At 50.3% G+C, this 22,271-nt stretch overlaps 1 protein-coding gene across 4 annotated transcripts in view; it reads left to right on the plus strand.

The window, feature by feature from the left end:
• The window catches only part of ZNRF1 (zinc and ring finger 1), an 87,741-nt gene that overhangs the window by 60,503 nt on the left and 4,967 nt on the right, over window positions 1-22,271 (plus strand). For all 4 annotated transcript variants that reach the window (XM_061386745.1, XM_061386744.1, XM_061386746.1 and 1 more), the window contains exon 2: window positions 16,467-16,562. In XM_061386745.1, the coding sequence (XP_061242729.1) occupies window positions 16,467-16,562 (96 nt within the window). The remainder of the gene's footprint in view (window positions 1-16,466; window positions 16,563-22,271) is intronic.

A 22,271-nucleotide genomic window follows, 5' to 3' on the forward strand; every position in this document is an offset into this window, starting at 1 on the left:
ACCGCAGGCGTGGGCAGGAAGCAGCGTGACCGCAGTGGGTTCTAACCGACGTTCCGTCTCGCACACTGATCCCACGTGGCGCTCCCATGGTGTGGCAGTTGCTGGAGCCCCAGGTGGCAGCAGGTGAACCTCTGCTGGGAACTGGCTCACAGTCTGACGTAGCCTCCACTTGCTGTCTGTCCCCGGTTATACAGCTGGAGCCTTCTCACCCAGTTCCACAAAGTGCAGAGTTTGTTCACCTGACAGATGTTTTCAGAAGCCCACCCTCTGGGGACACAGCAGTAAAGGGGCCTCCAGGGAGCGTGCGGCGTCGTGGGGGTGATGCAGGCGCAGCAGCCGTGAGCGCTGACAGGGTGCGTCTGGAGAGGGCTGGGTGTTCTAGGAGGGTTGTCGGAGACCGTGTGAGGGAACGGACATCGTCAGGGAGAGGGTCCTTACGGGGACCGGAAAGCCAGTGCAGCCCCGTGGGACAGGAGCAGGAGGGTCGCTTTCTCAGACACCGCTGATGGTTGGAGAAGTGACTTGCAGATACCGCCACCTGGGAGTCACTGGTAACCTTGGTGAGGGCAGTTTGGGGGGAGGGAATGGAAGCAGGGGGAGTGAAGAGGCCCATTGCAGACAGCTCTTTACAGGTGCTTTTCATGGTACGCGGGGCAGCTGCTCATTTACAGTGGTGGAAGTGGAACTGAGAGAGGATCGTGTTAGGGGATGCCTGGCCCACGTGCTGACTCAGTGGAGAGGGAAAGTGCATTTAATGGAACTTGTTGTGAAGACCCTGATCATAAGGAAGAGCCCTGGAGGGCCTGGTTCCATGTGTTTGTAATCTTTCTCTTGCTATCCAAATGGTGCCGAACTTTGGGGTTTTAAACCCAAACCCTTCTGACAATCTAAATCTACAGATTCATACCCAAGAAAAACACTCCGATTATGTTGTTTAGGGAGGTTGATGGATCCTCTGACATCTGTTCCAGGAGCACCCAGGTCAAGAGGCTACATGTCACATACGTTCCCAACGCCGTCAGTCCCTGAAGGCTCTGGAAATGGCAGGGAAAATGAGAGCCATATGGCCTTGCTTCTCTCTTCTTCCCGAGCAGATCGTCAGTTCCTTGAGGGTAAAGACAATGTAATGTTTTGCCTTGTTTCTTACGCTTAGTGACCGGAGTAAGAGCAACAGACTTCCTGCCTCCCTTGGCTGCTCCCCGCGTGAGTGTGGGGAGCGGCTGGCCGTGCAGTCCTCACTGACGCCCGAGACAGGACACCACGCTTCGGTAACTTCCTGTCAAGCTGGCAGCTCCCCTGTAACAAGTTGTTCCTTTTGGGAAATAACCACAGCTCCTGTTACGTTTTGTGTTGGTTTCCTGTTACAGATGTAACAAATGATCACAACACAAATTTATTGTCTTACATTTTTGGAGGTTAAAATTCCTGAAATGCCCAAGGTTTCACCAGGATTGCATTTCTTGTGGCGGTTCCAGAGAAGCCATTTCTTTGCCTTTTGGAGCTTCTGGAGGCCACCTGCTCTCCTTGACTCATGGCGCCTTCCTTTGTCTTCAGAGCCTGCAGCTAGCATTTTCAAACGTCTCTCTGACTTCTGATTCCCTGACTATCTCTTTTACCTTGTAAAGAATCTGTAACCATATTGGCCCCCTGCCCCCACCCCCCCCCCCAGTGATCCAGGATAGTCTTCCATTTTAAAATCCTTAATTTATCACATCTGTAAGGCCCTTTTCTCTATACAAGATAATATTTACATAAAGTAACTGTACTACAATAAAAAATATATTTTTATATAGAAACGGTAACATTTGCAGCTTCCAGAGGTTAGGGTGTGGACGCCTTTTAGGGACTATTATTCTGCCAGCCAAACACTTCTATAGCTATTTACACATATGTTCTCATTCAGAGGCTCAGTTGGTAAAATTATTCCTGGTTTACAGGTGAGAAAATGGAAGCTCAGAGAGGTCAGGTGATTTCACCTTGGCTCCAAAATGCATGACTTGAGTGCTGGAATTCTGAGTCCTAACCACCTTGTTCCATTCTGCTTGGCTGCTCGTGTTTTAATTCTCATATCTTCCATATCTTCCACTGATATTTGTCAGTGTTTATGTTCCTGATACCAATATTTGGGGAAATTGATGTGCTGACTCAATGAAATAAGGAAATGTCAAAACCTATGTAATCATGGTTATCACAGCAAAAGATCAAAGTGAAGAAAGAATTTAATTCCACTTTGCATGGCGTTCCCATTTCTCATCAGCATTCATGGGTAAGGTCCAATACAGGGAATGCTTAGTGGCTTAATATTTTGTTCACTGACATATATTTGATTTTCATGTTGCGGCATGTTACTAATATTTTGCTTGCCAGTCAGCCAGATTATGTATCATTAGGAGATCTGTGACTTTTTTAACCTTGGAACTATTATGAGGCAAGATGAGGCGGTTTTGCCATGTTCCTGCTACTGCAGTGGAGTCTCTTCCTTTACCCTCTTTGCTCCCCCACACCGACCTCTCCCATTTTTGTCTCCTAGACTCCAAGCCATCAGTATAGTAGCACATTTTACACATCTTGATAGGGGTCATTCGCTGTTTCAGGGATCTTAGAGTTGATGGCCCTTCCTGCCTGTGCTTTGTGTCTGGAGGGTCCCTAGGAAATCCTTTTTAACTCACTGGTCAGTACCTCGTAGCTCTTTAGGGTCCCCTCATCTCTTTCTCTGTGGTACTCAAAGCTGTGGATGACAGGAAATCAAGGACTGAAGCATGAAGGTCTTCTCTTGCCCTGACAGTTCTCTTTCACAGGATTGATCACTCCACTGCTCTTGAGCTCTCAAAACAACCTCTTTCTATTCTTTTGGCTTCTTCCTCTTTAGAAGCCATTTCAAAGCACAGTTGTGGCCGGTAGGATCGTGTCCGCTGAGTTCCTGCCTACATCTCCTTCTGTGTTGGAGGTGCAGATGAGCAGCGGATGCCCTGCTGAGAAGGGGCCAGGTCTCTAGGCCCAGGCGAGACGCCAGCCAGCACTCATCCTTGCAGATAACCCAGCTCAGCCTGCCGTGTGGCCGCGTGGCAGGGCCCGACCGGAGCTAATGGTTTCTGTGGAGCGTGTACAGCAGCGTGAGGTCCGCATCCTGAGACGATGCTGGGGGCTGTGGAGGGTCTTCTGGCAGACCTCCAGTGACACGGAGGTCAGGGCTGTCAGCGTGAGTCGGTCGATGCAGGTCCCACAGTGCTAGGCAAATGGCGTTTTTCAGAATGAGCGGTCACCCAGATGAGAGTGTCCTGTCCATTCGCTGGGTGAGTCAGGTGCTGGCTGAACATGATCTAATGGTGTGTTTAAGCGTTTTCTTTCTTGTAAGTGAAAAATCTCTATCAGGCTTATGTGCATCGGGATGGACAGTGCCTTCAGAAACCCAGAAATAAACTCTTGGTCCTGCATGGGTTTTGTGCAAAAATTTTTATCTTTGTCCTTTTCTCTTTGCTAACTCTCCTTCTCTCCTCCAACTCCACCTTCTCTCTCTCTCTCTCTCTCACACACACACCATTTTTTAAAAGTTACTTAAAAGTTGGAAATTTTATCAGTCAGGATCCCAGGACTTGGAAGAGTATGGGCTGACAATAGGGTGATTCCAAGTATAGTCCCATTTCTCTGGGAAAGTCAGCGGAGGGCACCTTTAACGTGTGAGGGTAGGCCTGCATGGCGCATGTCCTGCTCAGACAGCATCCCCCTCAGAATCGGAAGAAGCGAGGCTTGCGTCTGCCGTCACTGTGGAGGCAGTCCCCATATCACTGGGGGTGGTAACTGCCTTTTTTGCCTAAAACCCGGATATTACGTTCCCTTTGTCTCTTCTGAGGGAGGGGGCTCCTTGGCCCTGCTCCATGCAGTTGAGTTTATAAGGAGAAGCCTGAGCAGTCCTGCCTGTTCCACAGGTGCACTGCGGCATTGCCCAGACTCCAGAAAGCCCCCTCTAACCACGGCTGTGGGTGCTGGGTCCGGAGGATGTGGGCCTGTGCTGTGCTGGGGCTTGGAATGGAGGCAAGACCACCATTGAGAGGAAAGCATGGTACTTGGCTGAGTAACTGGGCATTTCCCAGCCAGCCTTGTCTGTCTTATTGCCTAGCTTATAGATAAGCCTAATATCTAAGAATCTGAAGGAATTCTGCCTTGATCCTTTGGGTCCTGGGCCATCTTCCTCTTTGAACAGATGAGCTATCCTTTAATTAAGACATCTCCATACTAAAAGCCAGATGTTCATCTGGAGACCACATCCACTGAGTCATGATTGGCTGCCCCTAAGTTTGGCCCAGCATGCTAGCCACGCGATGAGGGGTTATCATTTGACAGTAACGTTTCCTGGTCAGTGGCTGGGGACTTGATCACTGTCACACGGAGCCTTTCATCCTTTTTGTATTTGTCCTTGCTCAGGCCCAGGTCATCAGACTGTCATGCCCCTTCTTGCTTCCCTCCACGCAGTAATCCTTCCAGGATAGTCCTTCCAGGGCCTCTTTATGGAAGAAATGGGTTAGAGGGTCAAGGGGAACGGGACCAGTTAGCAGCATAGCTCCTGCTCCTGGCAAATGCTTTTCCTGCTTTTCTCTTGGCTGGAGCGCTGGTGTCGGGCCCCACCTGGCAGGAGCGCAGCCGGGACTTGCCGTGGCCGTGGGCGAGTTTGCAGTCAGCAGGCACATGCCCACATGCACAGCCTGCAGCTCTTGCCCTTGTTCCCATGATAGGCACTCCAGTGAGCCTGTTCTCATTTTGCCAATGAATGGGATAGATGTACTGATTGGGATTCAGCCTGTATATTTAAAAAATATTTACGTATGTGTTTTTCATACATCCATTGATTGTAAGGCACATACATTTCACAATTTAACAACTAAACACAATTTAACTCTAAAATCAGAATGTGTCATATACTCACATGCCCAAATTACAACTGACAGCTTTTTTCTCTTTCTTGGAGGTTCATAATGGTGCCTCTTAAAATGATGGCGGGGGGGAGACAAATCGAGAGAGTAGCTGACATATATACATTGCTGTATGTAAAACAGATAATGAGCAGAAGCCTGCTGTGCAGAACAGGGAACAGCTCTGCTCTGTGGCGACCTAGAGAGGTGGGACCTTGGGGGATGGAGGGAGGTTCTAGAGGGAGGAGACATGTGTATCCTAGTAGCTGATTGACGCTGTTGTACAGTAAAAACTGGAACAGCATTGTAAAGCAATTATACTCCAATTAAAATAAATTGATGGCATCTTAGATTCCACAAAAATACATTACATAGGATAAGCTCATTTTTCACTTCTTTGCCCAAAGAATTTGTACATTTCCTCAAATAGGCAGATTTACTAGCAAGTCTCTGGATGTTCAAGTTGCACTAGGTGCAGCCCAGTAAAATGGCCACCTCATATTTCACATGACTGTGCTCTGCACAGAGCACTTGCATATCCACTGTTGGTTGGATTTTAGAACTATATTGGAAAGAAGGCAGGGTGCTATCCTATGCAGATATTACTGAGGAGCTTGTACAAGGCCACCTGGCTAGTGATAGCGAGAGCCTATTTCTTCTGACTCCTAATATAATTTTCTTTCTTCCAGACCAGTCAGCCTAGAATCCAGAAACAGCAAAAATACACTGGTGTCTCTTCCTTGATTAGAGTAGAGAATGGAAGTCACTACTGAGAGAATCTTTATAGTAGGCAACAACTGGGAATCTAAACACCCACAGAAGAAGATAGCCAAGCACAGTATATTATTACTGTAGAATGCAGAGGCATTGAAAATAACACGTATGTGGACTGTTACTGATAAAAGTGAATGTATATTTAAAAGAGGGAAATGTGGATATGTGGGCAGAGAGGCTTCTAATCAGAATGCACTTCTCATTGCTTTGATTCAGCTGCCAACCGTTGACCTCTTCCAGTAAGCAGGGGCAGGCAGGGCCTGGAGGAGTCATAAAGGCTGAACTCCTGAGCAAATGCTAAGACAGAGAAGTTATGGAAAAGGAGACAAGAGACCCACCTGGAAGATGGAACCAAGACACCTGACATACAAGTAGTAGGGGCACTCAAAGGAGAAAAAGGTAAAGGAAGTGGGTATCAGTGAGGACAGGCTAGAAATGGGTTAAAATGTAATAGCAAACAGTCCATATGGTCAGTAGTTTAACTCAGCAAGTTTATTTTCCCCCGTGATGCAGTAGCCAGTGCAGGTGTGGGAGGAGGGGGTTTTGCTTGTTGTTGTTGTTCATGAACGAAAGGTGACAGAGGCTTTGAATCATGAACTATTACTAGCACTTGAAGTGGGCCTGGAAGTGCATATATCACTTCTCCTATTTTATTCACCAAAGCAAATCACAATCCCACTGTCAACTTCAGACGGAGGCACATATGTTCCTACCATACAGCCGGAAGGAGGAAAGCTAGAAATATTTGGTAAACGGCACTCCTGACCTACCATGAACGGAAAAAACTTAAGATACATCTAAGAGTATCCTAGTAATATTGCTTAACTCTTAGGATGGAAAGAAAACTCTTTCAAGGTTTCAGGCCAAAGGAACATACCATTTACAAAGGAAAAAGAGCCACACTGCCATCAGATTTTCTATTTGCAACTCCAGGAAGCTAAAAAATGATAGAATTTTATCTGCAGACCACTGAGGAAGAAAGGAAGGCAACTCAAGAATCGTATACCCATGCAAACTTTTATCTAACATGGTTCAGTTCAGTTCATTTGCTCAGTCATGTCTGACTCTTTGCGACCCCATGGACTGCAGCACGCCAGGCCTCCCTCTCCATCACCAACTCTCAGAGCTTGCTCAAACTCATGTCCATCAAGTCGGTAATGCCATCCAGCCATCTCGTCCTTTGTTGTCCCCTTCTCCTGCCTTCAATCTTTCCCAGCATCAGGGTCTTTTCTTCACATCAAAGTATTGGAGTATTGGCCAAAATATTGGAGTTTTAGCTTTAACATCAGTCCATCCAGTGAACATTCAGGACTGATTTCCTTTAGGATTGACTGGTTGGATCTCCTTGCAGTCCAAAGGACTCTCAAGAGTCTTCTCCAACACCACAGTTTAAAAGCATCAATTCTTCGGCACTCAGCTTTCTCTATAGTTCAACTCTCTCATCCATATGTGACTACTGGAAAAACCATAGTTTTGACTAGACGGACCTTTGTTGGCAAAGTAATGTCTCTACTTTTTAATATGCTGTCTAGGTTGGTCATAGCTTTTCTTCCAAGGACCAAGTGTCTTTTAATTTCATGGCTGCAGTCACCATCTACAGTGATTTTCGAGCCCAAAAAAAGTCTGTCACTGTTTACATTGTTTCCCCATCTATTTGTCATGAAGTGATGAGACTGGATACCATGGTCTTAGTTTTTTGAATGTTAAATTTTAAGCCAGCTTTTTCATTCTCCTCTTTCACTTTCATCAAGAGGCTCTTTAGTTCTTCTCTTTCTGCCATAAGGGTGATGTCATCTGCATATCTGAGGTTATTGATCTTTCTCCCAGCAGTCCTGATTCCAGCTTGTGCTTCATTCAGCCTGGCATTTCACATGATATACTCTGCATATAAGTTGAATAAGCAGGGTGACAGTATACAGCCTTGACGTACTCCTTTTCCAATTTGGAACCAGTCCATTGTTCCATGTCCAGTTTTAACTGTTGCTTCTTGACCTGCATACAGATTTCTCAGGAGACAGGTCAGGTGGTCTGGTATTCCCATCTCTTTCAGAATTTTCCACGGTTTGTTGTGATCTACACAATCAGGTACTGGAAATCTTAGCCATAGCAATTAAGCAAGAAAAGAAATAAAACACATCCAGTCTCAGAAAGGAAAAAGCAAATTATCAAATGACACTTTTTCCAGCATTATATTATGAAAATTTCAAACATACAGAAAATTTGAAAAGTTTGGCTTATATATCTTACTTTTTGATGCATTTTGTTTTAATGTAGACATTAGTACACCTCCCTCTAAATGCTTCGTTCAGCCCGTCATTAACTACAGTTCAGTATTTGCTTACAGTTTTTTCTGATTGAGGTGAAATGTACACCAATGAAATCTCGAATCTTCAGCATACATTCACAGAATTCTGACAGATACGCGCATGTGTGTAACCTAAGCCCTCCCTGTGACACAGCATTTTCATCACCCCAAAAGCTTCTCTGAACCTTTTTCAATTAATCTCTGCCCCAACTGCTACCCCCTAGAGACAGCCACTGTGCTGATTTTTTCCACCGTAGATTAACTTTCCCTGTTCTAGAACTTTGTATAATTCTTATTACAGGTGCTCTTTCATGCACTTCACTCAGCATGTTTTTAATAATCATCTGTGTTCCATGTATCAGTAGTTTATGCTGCTTATTGCTGAGTAGTGTTCTAATTGCATTCCATGATTATATCACAGTTTATCCATTCTATTGATGATCAGTTGGGTTTTTTCAGAGATTTCTTGCTAAGAATAAAGCTTTGATGAATATTCTGAGACATATTCATATAGACATATGTTTTTGTTTCTTTTGGATAAATATTTAGACAGTAATTCTTGTGTTAGGAGGGCTCCAGTGATGAAGAATCCGCCTGCCAACGCAGACAATGCAAGAGACACTTGTTCGATCCCTGGTTCAGGAAGATCCCCTGGCGTAGGAAGTGGCAACCCACGCCAGAATTTATGCCAGGAAAATTCCATGGACAGAGGAACATGGTGGGCTACAGTCCCTGGGGCTACAAAGAGTAGGATGTGATTAAGCAACTGCGCACAACAACCTCTTGGGTTAGGCTAAGTGTGTGTTTTGTCTTACAAAGAACTACCAGACCTTTTCCCAAAATGACTGTCTTCTTATGCTCCCTCCAAGAATATGAGAGTTCCAGTTGTTCCGTATCCTCACCAACATTTGTTGTTGTCAGTCTTTTAAACTTGAACATTTGACATTCTAATAAAGAAATGTATTTGAGTTCTCCAGAGAAACCGAACCAATGGGATATATATATATATATATATATATATATTTCTGTTTCTCTGCCTTTTTATTCTCTGCAGGTCTTCCACAAATTGAATGATTCCAGCCCATACTGGGAAGGGCAATCTGCTTTACTCACTCTTCGAACTCAAATGTTAATCTCATTCAGAAACTCCCAGATATAATGTGTAACCAAATATCTGTGCACCCCATGACCCAGTAAACACAAAGTTAACCAACACAACAGATAGGTTAAGTACATACACAGACAGACGCATTGGGTATTAAATTGATTTTAAGTATCTATCCTTGGGGCTGTCTCCTGATACTTGCTTTGAGAATTCTGTTGACTCCTGGGACAGTAGGTGAGCCCCAGACTCTAGAACAAGAGGCTGAGTCCAGAAGAGGTGTGTCAAAAGAGGCAACAGTCAGAACTGGTGGGCCTTTCCCTAGTCCGGGATGTTCTGCAGGAGAAAATGGCCCAGACATCAACCCCTGATAAACTGTGCGTTGGTTTCCAGGTGTTTGATGGACGGGGAGAGAGAGAATCAGTGTGTGTTAAGAATGTGATACTTACTCATGTGCTCTTGGGGACCCATTTCTTCGGTATAGAAAAATAAGTCATCCAGCGTTACCCTTTGGCCTTTCATTGTAATAAATCCCATTTAATAGAATTCATGTAGTCAAGTCTCACTTAACAGACATTAGGCACCACAAGAATGTGAGAGGGAGAAATCTGTCTGGCAGGACACCAGGCCCTGGCTGGTAGGGACAGAGTGGGGGGTGCTCCCTGCGCCCCTCCGTGGGAGGAATTCCTTCAGCCCCCCACCAGGATGGAGGGCCTGCCTGGCGTGGCTTCCTTTTCCCTGGCTGCTGCTTCTGCGTTTTCTCCCTTTAGGTGATCCCAGAGACAGGCAGAACTGGGGCAGGGCTAAAATAGCGCATCAGCTTAGAGGGAGGGTCTGGAAGGGAACTGGGGCAACGTGAGAGCACGCATTCTGCCTGCCCAAGAAATCAGGTCTTAAAGGAGAAGGTTGCAGTTTTGGAAAATGAGAAAAGCTTTCCTTTGTATTGCAAGATAAATGCTGTAGAGGCACGAGGGAGTTGTAACTTGAGCTGGTTCTCCCCATCTTTCCTCAGTTGCTCTGCCGGTCAGATGGAAGCAGCTGGGTCAAGTCCAAGGGCCCAGTTAACCCTGTCCCAGAAGACGCTGGACGTGCATGACCACGTTTGTGTTCCTGGGTCCCTCTTGGCTCTCTGCCGGGGAGCTCACTGACACCATCTCCGTTTAACCCAGGATAGCAGGGGGACAGCCCCGCACCAGGTGCAGGCTTGTCCTGTCCTGGGAGCTCCGATCTTCGGTCCAGCGAGGATTCCCCCGACTCAGGCCAGACGCTTGTCGAACGACAGGAAGCAGCTGGGCTCTGGCCTTCACCTCTCTATGTAACCCTGGGCTGATCTGATAGCAAGAGGAAGAAGGAAGACGGGGTCTCCGATAGGATCTCCCTCTTGACTGGGGGGTGGAAGGGTCCTGTAGCAGTGTTCACTCGGTGGAGCCCCCCAGCACAGGCCTGGGGTGGAGATGAGTCCCCCGCGGTGCTCTGTCCTGTGCCCCTGCCTCTGCCACAGCCTGGGGGGGCAGACAGGCTTGGGAGCCGCTGGCAGACGTGGCCGGCCAGCCCAAGCTAGCGGCGCCTCCTCCCTCCGGCAGACGAAGACACTATGCGGGCAGGGCCCTCCGAAGAGAGATTAGACAGGGGGAGGCAGCGGGCGCGTGCTGTCTGCTCACCCTGCTTCCAGGGCTCGCTGGGCAGAGTCCTCAAGAGTCCCACCTGGAGCTTGCTTCCTCATGAAGTACAAGAGAGCATCTCTTTCCCGAATTTCCTGAGTGCTGATGAGGTTGCATGAAGCTGACGGAAATCATGTCAGTTGGATGACTTCAGGGACCACTGTTTGATCTTTGTTTGCTGGGCTGATTTTAGTTCAGTTGGGACTTTTTTTTCAAAGTGGTATCAAAATTTCCTAGATTTTTTTTTTAACCGTCAGATGGCTCATAGAGATCATAGTGCAGGGGACAGGAGTTCATTCCCTGGTCAGGGAAGTAAGACCCCACGTGCAGCAGCAGATCTAAGCCCAACTTCGGGGCAACTAGAGAAGCCCTTGCAGCAACAGAGATCCAGGGCAGTCAATAAAAATAAAAGAGGCATTTTAAAATCAGCCATTTCATGTGAAAAAGATCACAGTACTTGTCATCATAGGGCTGTTGGTGCTGAGCCGTGACTGCACAGCTCCAAGCAGTGCCTGGGGCCGCAGAGCGCCGGTGTCCATCCTGATCACGCGGACCTTTCGGGACGGGAGCTGGGATCACTAGTCCCCCCACCCCCCAGGCTCTCTGCATTTTACCTTTTGCTCTTCACTTTCCATTTAAAAGGTAGTTTGCAAACTCAGCATCTTACAACCAATGCTACAGGCTCAGTGCCAAGAGGAAAGCAGAACTCGGTCCTTCCGTATTAATAGAACTTCCAGGGGAAAATAAAGTTATCTCTTGGTACAGTTTGTGGGATTATCCAGGACCGCGGTTGCTTCAGGGGGCATTGCTGGGACGATGTGGAAGCCTTGAGATGAATGTTTGAGGATGCCTTGTGTGTGTGTGTGTGTGTGTGTGTGTGTGTGTGTGTTTGTAGCGTTTCACGTCCCTTTTGCCGTGTGACCCTCCTGCACTGATTGGCGTGTCCCACGGTCCCAGGAACACAGTGCTTGCTGGGAGGCGAGACTCCCTGGCTATTGGGTTCCAGCCCTGACCCTCTGGCTGCGTTACCTTGGGCAGGTGACCTACCCTGGTGTCCTCTTCTACAAAATAGAGTTAACGTTAATGCTGACCCGCCTCATATTCCCAGCAAATGAGAAGACCTGTAAAGCTGCCCAGATCAGCGAAAATGCGGTTGATGATCACCTGCATGAGTGGGTGCCTTAGAGGTTAGGGACCTGGTGGGTACAGTTCCCTGTCGGCTGTACAGGAAGCGCCATTCACAGTGCTCCAGAGTCCTGTGCTCTGAAGAGAGGGGCCCATCAGAGATGGCCATGGTCAGCCCCAGCACACTTTTGCATGACCTGTGGCCAAGGTGCCCCGCTGGTCCGTCTCCCCATCCCTCACCGCCCCCCCGCCCCTTCCCCGTTACGGCCAAGGTGCCCCGCTGGTCTGTCTCCCCATCCCTCACCATACCCCCCCTTCCCCGTTACGCACTGCCTGGCTTGCTGGTGGTATGCCTTTGTTCAGCGCCATTTTAGCCTGCTTCCAGATTTCTTATTTGATCCTCCAAAGGGAAGTAGATGTCTCTCTCTTTCAGATGAGGAACTGAGGTCCAGGGAGAGTAGATAACTTGCCAAGGTCTTGAGGCTGGAAAACCCGGGTCATCTTGGCCTTCCCCACTCACATGACAACAGACCCTGAGGTTTTTTGTTTTGTTTTGTTTTTTTTAGCCTTACACACACACACACACAAACGCAGAGGTAAGTGATGGAAGTGGTACTGACCCTGCTTTCATTAGAATATAGGTCTTTCCTACTATAGTGGCGCTTCCTCCAAGACCTAGTATTTCCCAGCCCACCTCTTTTTGAAAACTCCGTTCTGAGGTGTGTTTCCCAACACCACCAAGCAATTAACTTAATTCTGAGGGTATCTACCTGGAGATGGCATCCGATCCTACAGGCTCAGCCCCCAAGGACGGCCCCCACTTCCAAGGCCAGTCACAAGCCTGGGTTGTCACCTCCTCTTCTGTCCAGCTGCCTGTTAATTGGAGGTTCCCATGCCCCGTTCCTCTCCCAGACCTCAGAAACATTTCACTCACTAGACTAACGGTTTATTATGCAAATGTAACTCAGGAACAGCCCAGGGAGAGAGGTGCACAGGGTCAGGTCGGGGGAAGGAACGCAGAGCCACAGTGGCTCCAGGCACACCGCTCTCCTCAGACCTCCAGCCAGAGAGCTCTCAGACCCTCTCCTTGGGGGTTTAATGGGGATTTCATCACATAGGCATGATCAATTAAATCCCTGGTGACTGATCCAGCCTCTAGGTCAGGGGTGGGGCTGGAAGTTCCAGTCTTCTAATCACATGGTTGGTTCTCTTGGCAACTGGACCCCATCCTTGGGTTATCATCTAGGGACTTTCCAAAAGTCACCTTATGTACATAGACTGTGGTGCAGTTCAAAGGGGATGGCTATGAATAAACAGCCCTTTAACTCTTTCACCTTTGGTTCTGGAGCTGTTTCAGGAAGTGATGACAAAAGACCAGATGCTGTTGGCCTTTCGTTAGTGGATTCCAAGGGTTTTAGTTTAGGTCTGTGCCAGAAACAGGACAAAGGCCAAATGTATACTTCTGATTAGAAATCACAGTATCACACCCACAGTCAACTCTTTCTTCTCCAACGGCGAGGACTTTAGGTTGGGAGCTAAGAAATCTGATTCTGGTCTCAGCTCAGCCCCTCAGTTGTTTGGCTGTTGGCCTCCCAGGGTCTCTTTCTTTATCTGTACGATGAGAGGATCGGCCTAAACGTGTGAATCTCAGCTTGTTTTTTCCTAGGACATAAATGTCTAGTGACGTTTCCTCCTAGACCTTTCTTGCTGGGTATCCCTTTCTCGCAGCATCGTAGCTGTAACTTGACCCTTCTCCTATACTCGGAATCACAGTGGGGTGCAAAGGTTTGAATGATGCCATTGTAACAACTATGACTGTTCTAAGTAATCAGAGATGTGAGTAATGTACAAGGTGAAGGGTTTTTCTTTAGTGAGAAGTCACTTTACCACCTTCCAGTGGCCACATCAGGACGTGGTATCTGAGGACCTGTCAGGTCCATCCTGGGCTCCCCTCAGCCCTGCGACCTCAGCCTGCAGGCAGGGTCCTAAACTTGGCCAGTTTAAAGTGAAAGCATCTTGTAGTCACTTAAAGTGTTGCAAAACCTTGGTCTTTTGAGTGAGAAGGAAGGGTGAACAACTGCTCTCTCAGTGGCTGGTCATTCTGTGGAATGTTATTGAGTATGAGTATTGGTGAATTTGCAGGACACAGGCCTGAGGCAGATTCAGGGAGACAGAAGGACGAGGTTAGAAGAGCATTCTCACTGTGCCAGACTCACCTGTGCTGGGACATGGGGTGGACCCTCCCTGCTCATGTTTCTTTTCTGTGTTCTGGTTTTGTCTTTGATGGATTCACAACCACCCAGAGATCAGAAAATACAGCCCATTCTCAAAGCTCAGCCAGAGTCCTTGAGATGACAGCACTTCAGGACTTTTTAGCCAACGCACATAGACGCTGAGTATCTCTGAGGGAAGGGGCTGGGGGAGTGGGGTCGGTGCCGCAGAGTCTGAGGTCCGCTTTGCCCGGAGCAGGCCGGACTGTGGGTGTTCTGTCTGGTTCTGGAGCTCAGAGCCCTGTCCCTGAAGAGAGGAGGGTTTGGAGAAGACTTCATGCCACGGGTTTGTGCCCTGCCTGGGAGCCGGCCCGCTTCTTGTCTCAGCACCGCCAGCTGTCCAGGTCAGGGGCTGCCCCGCAGAGTGAGCGAGCCCCCTCAGGAAGGACACTGAGGAAGCTGTGAGCTCCTCTTTGCCTTGAACCCTCTCCTCATGGTAGATACTGCTCCTGCGTCCAGTGAAACTGTGTGTGGACATTTAGGCTGAAAATTAACAGAAGGGTCAAATCTTCACAACAGTATTTAGACGTCCTGTATTTGACCTGGAAACTCCAGACTGGGAAAGTAGGGGTTATGGTCGCATAAGGGAGACACTGTGGTGTTTAAAATTTGATGTGGACAAATAAATAGATGACTTCTCAGTCTTTTTAGTAGAATGAAAGTGAAGTAATCTATTTGAAAACAGTAGGGTTTTTTTTTTTTTTTTTGCTCCACTGTGCAGCCTGTGGGATCTTAGTTCCCTGACCAGGGATCAAACCTGGGAAAGCAGAGTCCTAACCACTGGACCACCAGGGAATTTCCCATTTGTTTTGTTTTTAAATATTTGTTCATTTGGCTGCACCAAGTCTTCATTGAGGCATGTGGGATCTTTATTTTCAGCATGCAAGATCTAGTTCCCTGACCCAGAGATGGAATCCAGGCCCCCTGCATTGGGAGCACAAGAAGAGTCTTAGCCACCGGAGCACCAGGGAGGGAGTTCCCCCTTTGAAAAGTAATTTTAATAAAAGTAAAATGGGGAAAATTGGAAAGATTTGTATTTATCTGTAAAAATCTGTACTCATCTGTAGAAATCGGTCAGAAGATAATTTATAAAAAAGCGATCAATGCATAATGGAGTTCAGCTCAAAAGGTTCTCCGCCAAAATATCCAGCGCTGATACAGTTTGATGAAACTCCCCAGGTGTGTAATGAGTAAACTTCCTGGAGAATAAAACAGCCTGCGGTTGTGAAACAGCTGTCACTCCTGGAGGCATGTGGCCAAGGCACGTGCGGCATTCGGGAGTGCTCTGCAGGGCCACCCGGCTGCACGCACACTCTCCAAGGACAGCTGCGGGGGCCGCGGGAGGGAAGGTGCTCCGGCTGAGGGGCGGAGGTGCCCACACCTGTAGGGGTTCCTTCCCCAGGCAATCTAGCTAAGTGGTTTGAGGGCCGGAGGCGGAAGGATGTTAGCTTTTTGTTATTCAAAGACAGACTGTTCTGTCACCTTGATTCGCTCAATGACTCCCTGTCCCCACTGCCCACTAGACCCCCTTGGGAAAGGATCTGAATGCAAAGAAAACTCAAGTCAGGTGCCAGAGATGGCTGGTAGGCTTCGGCAAGGGGCATGACAAGGGTGTTCAGTTTAGTTCAGTCGCTCAGTCGTGTCCAACTCTTTGCAACCCCATGAGCCGCAGCACACCAGGCCTCCCTGTCCATCACCAACTCCCGGAGCCCCCCCAAACCCATGTCCATTGAGTTGGTGATGCCATCCAACCATCTCATCCTCTGTCGTCCCCTTCTACTCCCGCCTTCAATCTTTCCCAGCATCAGGGTCTTTTCAAATGAGTCAGCTCTTCGCATGAGGTAGCCAAAGTATTAGATTTTCAGCTTCAGCATCAGTCCTTCCAACGAACACCTAGGACTGATCTCCTGATGGACTGGTTGGATCTCCTTGCAGTCCAAGGGACTCTCAAGAGTCTTCTCCAACACCACAGTTCAAAAGCATTAATTCTTCAGCGCCCAGCTTTCTTTATGGTCTGACTCTCACATCCATACATGACCACTGGAAAAACCATAGCCTTGACTAGACAGACCTTTGTCGGCAAAGTAATGTCTCTGCTAAGGGTGAGCCTCCATGAAAAAAATGGGAGTTGGAGGCTATAACAAAGAAACGAAATGCTGGTTGCCTTAATGCAGAAGTCAGTTGTGGGATATATCTAGACTGTCATTCTCTGTGTTGATTCTGAGCCCACATGGCCAGAATCACACAAGAGTTTCTACCTTTATTATGGATATGCTTGATTTGGGGAAACAAAACATTTCATTCTGTTCTCTCTTCTTTCAGGTTTCAAGTGCCCCATTTGCTCCAAGTCCGTGGCTTCTGATGAGATGGAAATGCACTTTATAATGTGTCTGAGCAAACCTCGTCTCTCCTACAACGGTGAGGGCTTGGCTGGGGCGGGAGGCAGGGGTGGCCTCTGGGCAGCTTCTGCACCCTGCCTCCGAGCGGGAAGGGCAAGGGGAGTGGGGCAGGGCGGGAGTCCCTCAGGAGGCTAGTGCGCCCCATCCTTCCTGCTACCCGCTTAGCTCCTCTCGCATCTGATCGGGAGACAGGCCTTGGTCACACACAGCTGACAGCTGAGGGTCTGCGGGAGCGCCAGCTCTCTGTGGGGAAGGGGAGTCCCGGCTGAGCTTTGCACGACCGGCTTAAGCCTGACTGTCCAGGGCAGAACAGATGTGATGTGTGGACACCTTTGCGGACTAAGAACTGACCCGCCACCTCGGGGCTGAGCATGAGTACATCAGGGGACTCCATGAAACCCCAGTCCCCCGCCACGACACCCCGTGGACAAAGTGAAAGTGAACACCTGCCTAGCGTGCTGTGCAAAGACGTGCATGCGTGCTCGGTCGCTTCAGTCGTGTCCCACTCTTTGGGACCCCATGGACTGTAGCCCACCAGGCTCTGTCCACGGGCTGCCGTTTCCTCAGGATCAAGCCCCAGTACCTTGCCTTGGCACGGGTGTGCCGTGTTGCCCTCGGTGTCCTCCTGGCCTCACTCAGCCACACTCAGACTGAGTCCCCTCAGAGGGAGCAGAGGTTAGCCAGCCAGCCGGAGGCCTGGCCGTGACTGTTCTTGGTCTGTTCCCATTGTCTGCCTCCTCTAGTTGAAAAGCCTTCCCTGATGGCTCAGACAGACAGTAAAGTAGCCACCTGCGATGTGGCAGACATGGGTTCGATCCCTGGGTTGGGAACATCCCCTGGAGAAAGGGGAACAGTATTCTTTCCTGGAAAATTCTATGGACAGAGGAATCTGGTGGGCTACCACCCATGGGGTTGCAAAGAGTTAGACACGATGGAGTGACTTTCACTTGGGAGCTTCCCTGGTGGCTCAGATGGTAAAGAATCTGCCTGCAATGTGGGAGACCCGGGTTCGATCCCTGCTTTGGGAAGAGGAGGAGGAAATGGCAACCCACTCCAGAATTCTTGCCTGGAGAATCCCATGGACAGCAGAGCCCGGTGGGCTACAGTCCATGGAGTCGCAAAGAGTCAGACACGGTTGAGCGACTGACGTACACACAGTCCAAAAGCCATCTCTTTGGGGGCAGGGGAGGGGAGGGTGTGCATGAGAGAATGGGTGTGTGAATGTGAACAGGAGGACCTCTTCTGTAAAAGCCAGTCCTTAATCACCCAAGGCAAAGAGCAGCATGTTGCTTCTGGTCCCATCAGTGGAATTTGTCTTAAGGCGAAGAAGGTGCCTCGCCCCTCTGCGGCACAGTTAACACAAGCGCTCTTTGTCTAAGGACACCTACACCTTCCAGGTATGAGGAAGGCATTTGCCACTGGGGTCTGTATATGGAGTGCAAGTCTCCAGGGCTGCTCTGGGGCCTGTTCTGAGATACGGCACAGGCCTTTTGGGGCCTTAAACCAAAATCCCAGTTCGGACCTCTAGGCCGTATTTTACTAATGACTTCTTATCATCTTACTCTGTCTTTTCTACCAAAAAAGGAAAAAAAGAGATTTAAGGCATTTGGGAGGTGTAAAACTCTCAATCTTTCTGGGAAGGGGATGATCTGAGACTTTCTTAGTGGGTATGTGCTGTTTCTTATGAAGATTTAATGAAATTCCTGGTCACTCCCGGGAGATTCCCCATCTACACACACACACACACACACACACCCTTTCTGTAGATGCTAGCACCAATTGGGGAAATTTTTAGGAAACTGATAGCAGTTATATAAGGTGAAATTAACCACCAAAGAGTTGGGGGAAAAGAAACCTCCTAAATGAGGCTGATAGAAAGTAGTATTTTTCTTATTATGAGGGTTGGCCTGAGCCGTGGGTTGGAAGGCCTCCAGTAGCCGCCTGCCAGATTTTTTTTTTTTTTTAAAGGTCAGTTTAGGAAGGGCAAGACTAGTTTAACTGGTTCACCCAGTGCTCAGGAGAAGCGTGAAGACCAGGAGCTGGTGCTCCTGCACGGGCACCGGGCCCATGAGTCGGGGTGACGTGATGCAGTGGGGGTGCACCCCAGAGCACAGGCTCTCCTGTCCTCTCTTCTCCTCTGCGGGCAGCTCTGAACCCAGAATGGATGCCTTAAGGGTCAGAATGGAGTTGGGGGACTCATTTGCTTGGATACATGTGGCCAGCTTGACAGGGTCTTGTCATTTCTCTCCCTTTTCAGTGTCTCTCTGTAGTTCTGAGACTGGGGCAACTTGCATCCTCAAGAACATGCACTCAGGTTTTGACCTTCATGTTGGTCAGCTAGTAGAGTGAATCTGGAGGTGAGGGGCCTGGTTCTACCGTGAACAGAAGGGTCACAGTCCTGGGACCGAGGAGGCCCGGATTCCGCGACCAACAGGGCTCCTTGGCTCTGGGAGAGCCTGGCATGTGGCAGGCTCTTTTGCCAGCAATATTCAGCGAGCTTGTTGGCTGTCAGAGCAGCTTTAAAAGCTCCTGTCTGCTTAGCTTTCTTCTGGGGCACAGACCTATGCCCTGCTTCTTAGGTCCTGCCTGCCCACCTCTCCTCTCTGCCAAAGGTCATCGCCTCCAGCTAAATGCTGAATGTCACACAAGGTTTCTTTAAAGGAAAGGGACTCTGGCTCCCCTCAAAGTAGGTGTGCCTCCTGCTCGTTTACCCCCCACCAGCAGACTTATGCCCATGGTGCTTGTTTGGCCTGTGTCTCTGCTCTCAGGGACCCCGTGGTTGTGATGGAAGTGCCTTTTCTTGGGCCTTGGGGAGCCAGGTCCTGGCTGGGGAGTTTGCTCAAGCCAGTCGGGGCACTGCCGGGAGCTATTACTGATGCTAGGAGTGGCTGAGTCTGATGCCCTGAGATCTGTCTAGGGGTGTCTGTGCAGGTGCCCTTCCTGCAGAGGAAGGGCAGGAGCGGGCTCTTGGCTTCCTGTGCATGAGGCGTGGGTGAGAGGGAGCCCTGGGGAGAGGGGACTGAGGGGCCCCCGGGCAGCCTCTATAACAGGAAGCCCCTCGGGCCTGAGGACCCCCCTCTGCTTGTCATGATGGAAGCCCAGCCCACCTGGGCAGCACTGGCAGTCCGGGGGCTGGGGTGGGACACCGCTGCTGGTAGGGGAGCGCTCCACTCAGAGTCTCCCCTTCGCCTGGAGATTCCCCAGGAAGGGAGCTGGCATGGCCTGGTGTGGGTGGCACTGCACCTTCCCGGTCCCCGGTAGGCTGCAGTGCCAGGCTCTTGGGTACCTGGCGTGGAGGTGAGGCCATGTGGAGCCTGTCTGGGGCGTGTGTGGGGCTTCTCCTTCTGGCTCCCACTGTCCTGCTCGCCAGGGCTGTGACCGCCATAGGCCTGGGGACGTGGGTTCAGCCCCCAGTGCCCACACCCACCTCCGTGCCCCTCCAGAGTCCCACTGGGCGACGTCAGACCTGTGCTCTCCACAGCCAGGCTCCTCCCCCTACCCAAAGGGAGGGCCGCAGCCGTCTGTGAGGTGGGTGCTGGTTTCCAGCTCCAGAGGAGAGACTGTCACCTGGTCTCTGAAGGACGGGAGCAGGTTGGCCAAGTGGAAGGAGCAGCGCGGGGGTCCTGGCCGCTACCCTCAGCCTGAGCTGCAGCCCTGACCGTGCAGCGTCTTCGGGGTTCAGTGGGCTGTGTGGACTCTGGTGGCCTGCAGCTGGCCCCAGAGAAGGAGGGCTCCCTCTTCTCTTCCTCCTCAGCCGCTCCTCTTTGATGAACGGCAGCTGTCAGGGACAGGCAGAAGTGCGCCGCCACCTCCCACCCTCGCCCCGGCAGCAGGACGCACTGCCTGCCACCCTGGGGTGTTTCTCTGGTCTGCCTTGGAGCTGAGCGTTGGCCCTGTCAGCACCACCCCTCAGGCCAGTCTCACTTCCATGCTTCCTCCCAAGCCAGAGACCCTGGCTTTGCATGCAGTGTCAGGAAGCTGGGGCTTGTGGGGCTTGAGGAGAAAGAACAGCTTGGTTCTGTGTTCTCATTGACCAGGATCAGTCAAGCCCCCGAGCTCTGGGGACCTCAGGGTGCCCAGCCCAGAGGCATTGGAGTCCATCTGCATAGTAATCTCAGCGTGGTTCGGGGTCCTCTCCTTTGGGCGGCAAGGTCCCCTGGCAGCTGACGGCGGTCTCCCAGCATGAGAGAGCAGAAGTCCTGTAGGATCTGGGTGGTGGCCAGACTTCAGCTTCAGCCATGTTCCTGCCCCTGCTGGGCACCCAGGGACGCCTGGGGGCTCCTGATTCCTAGCGCCCCAGGGATTGGGACAGGAAGTTTTACTCAACCCACTCAGACCTGTTGCCGGATTTGGGCTCCTCCTGCCTTCCGCAGTGGGGAGATGCCGCTTCCTGGGCTCTGTGCTGCGTGTGGGCACTGCCTGCTTCCCTGAGCTCCCAGGGTCCCCAGCCCGCTCTGACTTCAGCAAGGTATCTGGTTCTCTGGCCGCATTGTCTCTGTTTGCCAATCAGGAATAAAACCAGGTGTCCTGCCTGGCTTGTAAGATCCTGAGGCTTATTGAACACACACACATAAAATCTCAGTGTGTATCACTGGCCGTGTCCACAATCAATTAAAATCTTTCAGGAGTGAGGAATTCTCCTGCTTCAGGCTCTGCTGTTTTCACATCCAGAAGCCACCCTCTGGATATTTCTCCTGTGGTTTTGAGAACATCAGGGTAGCCTTTTGCTGACTTTGCCTCTTTTCACCTGCCTTTCAAATACTAGAGTTCACCTGGTTCAGTCATCTGCCCTCTCTGGGTTTGTCTAATCTCTGTATCCCCCACCTCCCGCTGTGGCCCACATCTCTCCTCTAAACCCCAGATCTGGACTTGCATGGATTCTGGGAGGTTTCTGTGGCTGTGTCCCCGGGGAGATTCCTGCTCAGCACCTCCCACCCATCGCTGAGCTCATTGTTCCGTCCCAAGCCGTCCTCCTCCTCCTGGGCTCCCTCCCGTCATGACGAGCGCCCGCCCGCCGCCCCCCCTCCCCAGTTTGCCCAGCTGCCCCAGTTCGTGTCAGCCTCCCACCCCCAGTGCTGGCGCTGGCCTTGAGTTCCCCTCTCCTGCTGTGCTGCGTCAGCCTCCGGAGCGGGCTGCCCACCGAGGGCTCTTCCAGTCACTCTTAGTGGTTTCAGAAGACCAGATGTGATCAGAGCGTGACTCCAGGGCCCCTCAGTGAACCAGAGAAAGCCCAGGCCCCGCAGCAGAATGCAGGTCCCACGCCTGTCCTCAGGAAGTTGGTCTCTCCTCCCCGCATGGCCCCATGACTCTGCAGCAGTGTCCTTCCCCCCAGGTGCGCAGATGCTGTCCCCTTGCCTGGAACACCCCTCCCTGAGCCGTCCCCACCCCGCCCAGACGCCTCCCACACTTCTCACATCTGGATCTGTGTGTGTCCTAAGAGTTCCAGGAATCCCTGTGCTGTTCATTTCCGTCTTGTTCAGCCTCCTCTGCTGGGCTGTGAGTTTCTTGAGTCCTGAGACCATGGCTTATTCACTTGAGTCACCAGTGCCCAGAATGTCACAGGGACGTCCTAGAGGGTGTTGGCTTGGCCCCGGGCTCTGCTCCTACTGTTGTGTTTACGGCTTCACCCGGGGCATCTTCCTCCCATTCATTCTTTTCTGGTGGGAGCATAAGGTGTCTTTTTTTTTTTTTTTCCAGTTCAGTTCAGTTCCGTCGTTCAGTCGTGTCT

This window comes from Bos javanicus, chromosome 18, assembly GCF_032452875.1.
Source record: "Bos javanicus breed banteng chromosome 18, ARS-OSU_banteng_1.0, whole genome shotgun sequence".
Taxonomy (NCBI): domain Eukaryota; kingdom Metazoa; phylum Chordata; class Mammalia; order Artiodactyla; family Bovidae; genus Bos; species Bos javanicus.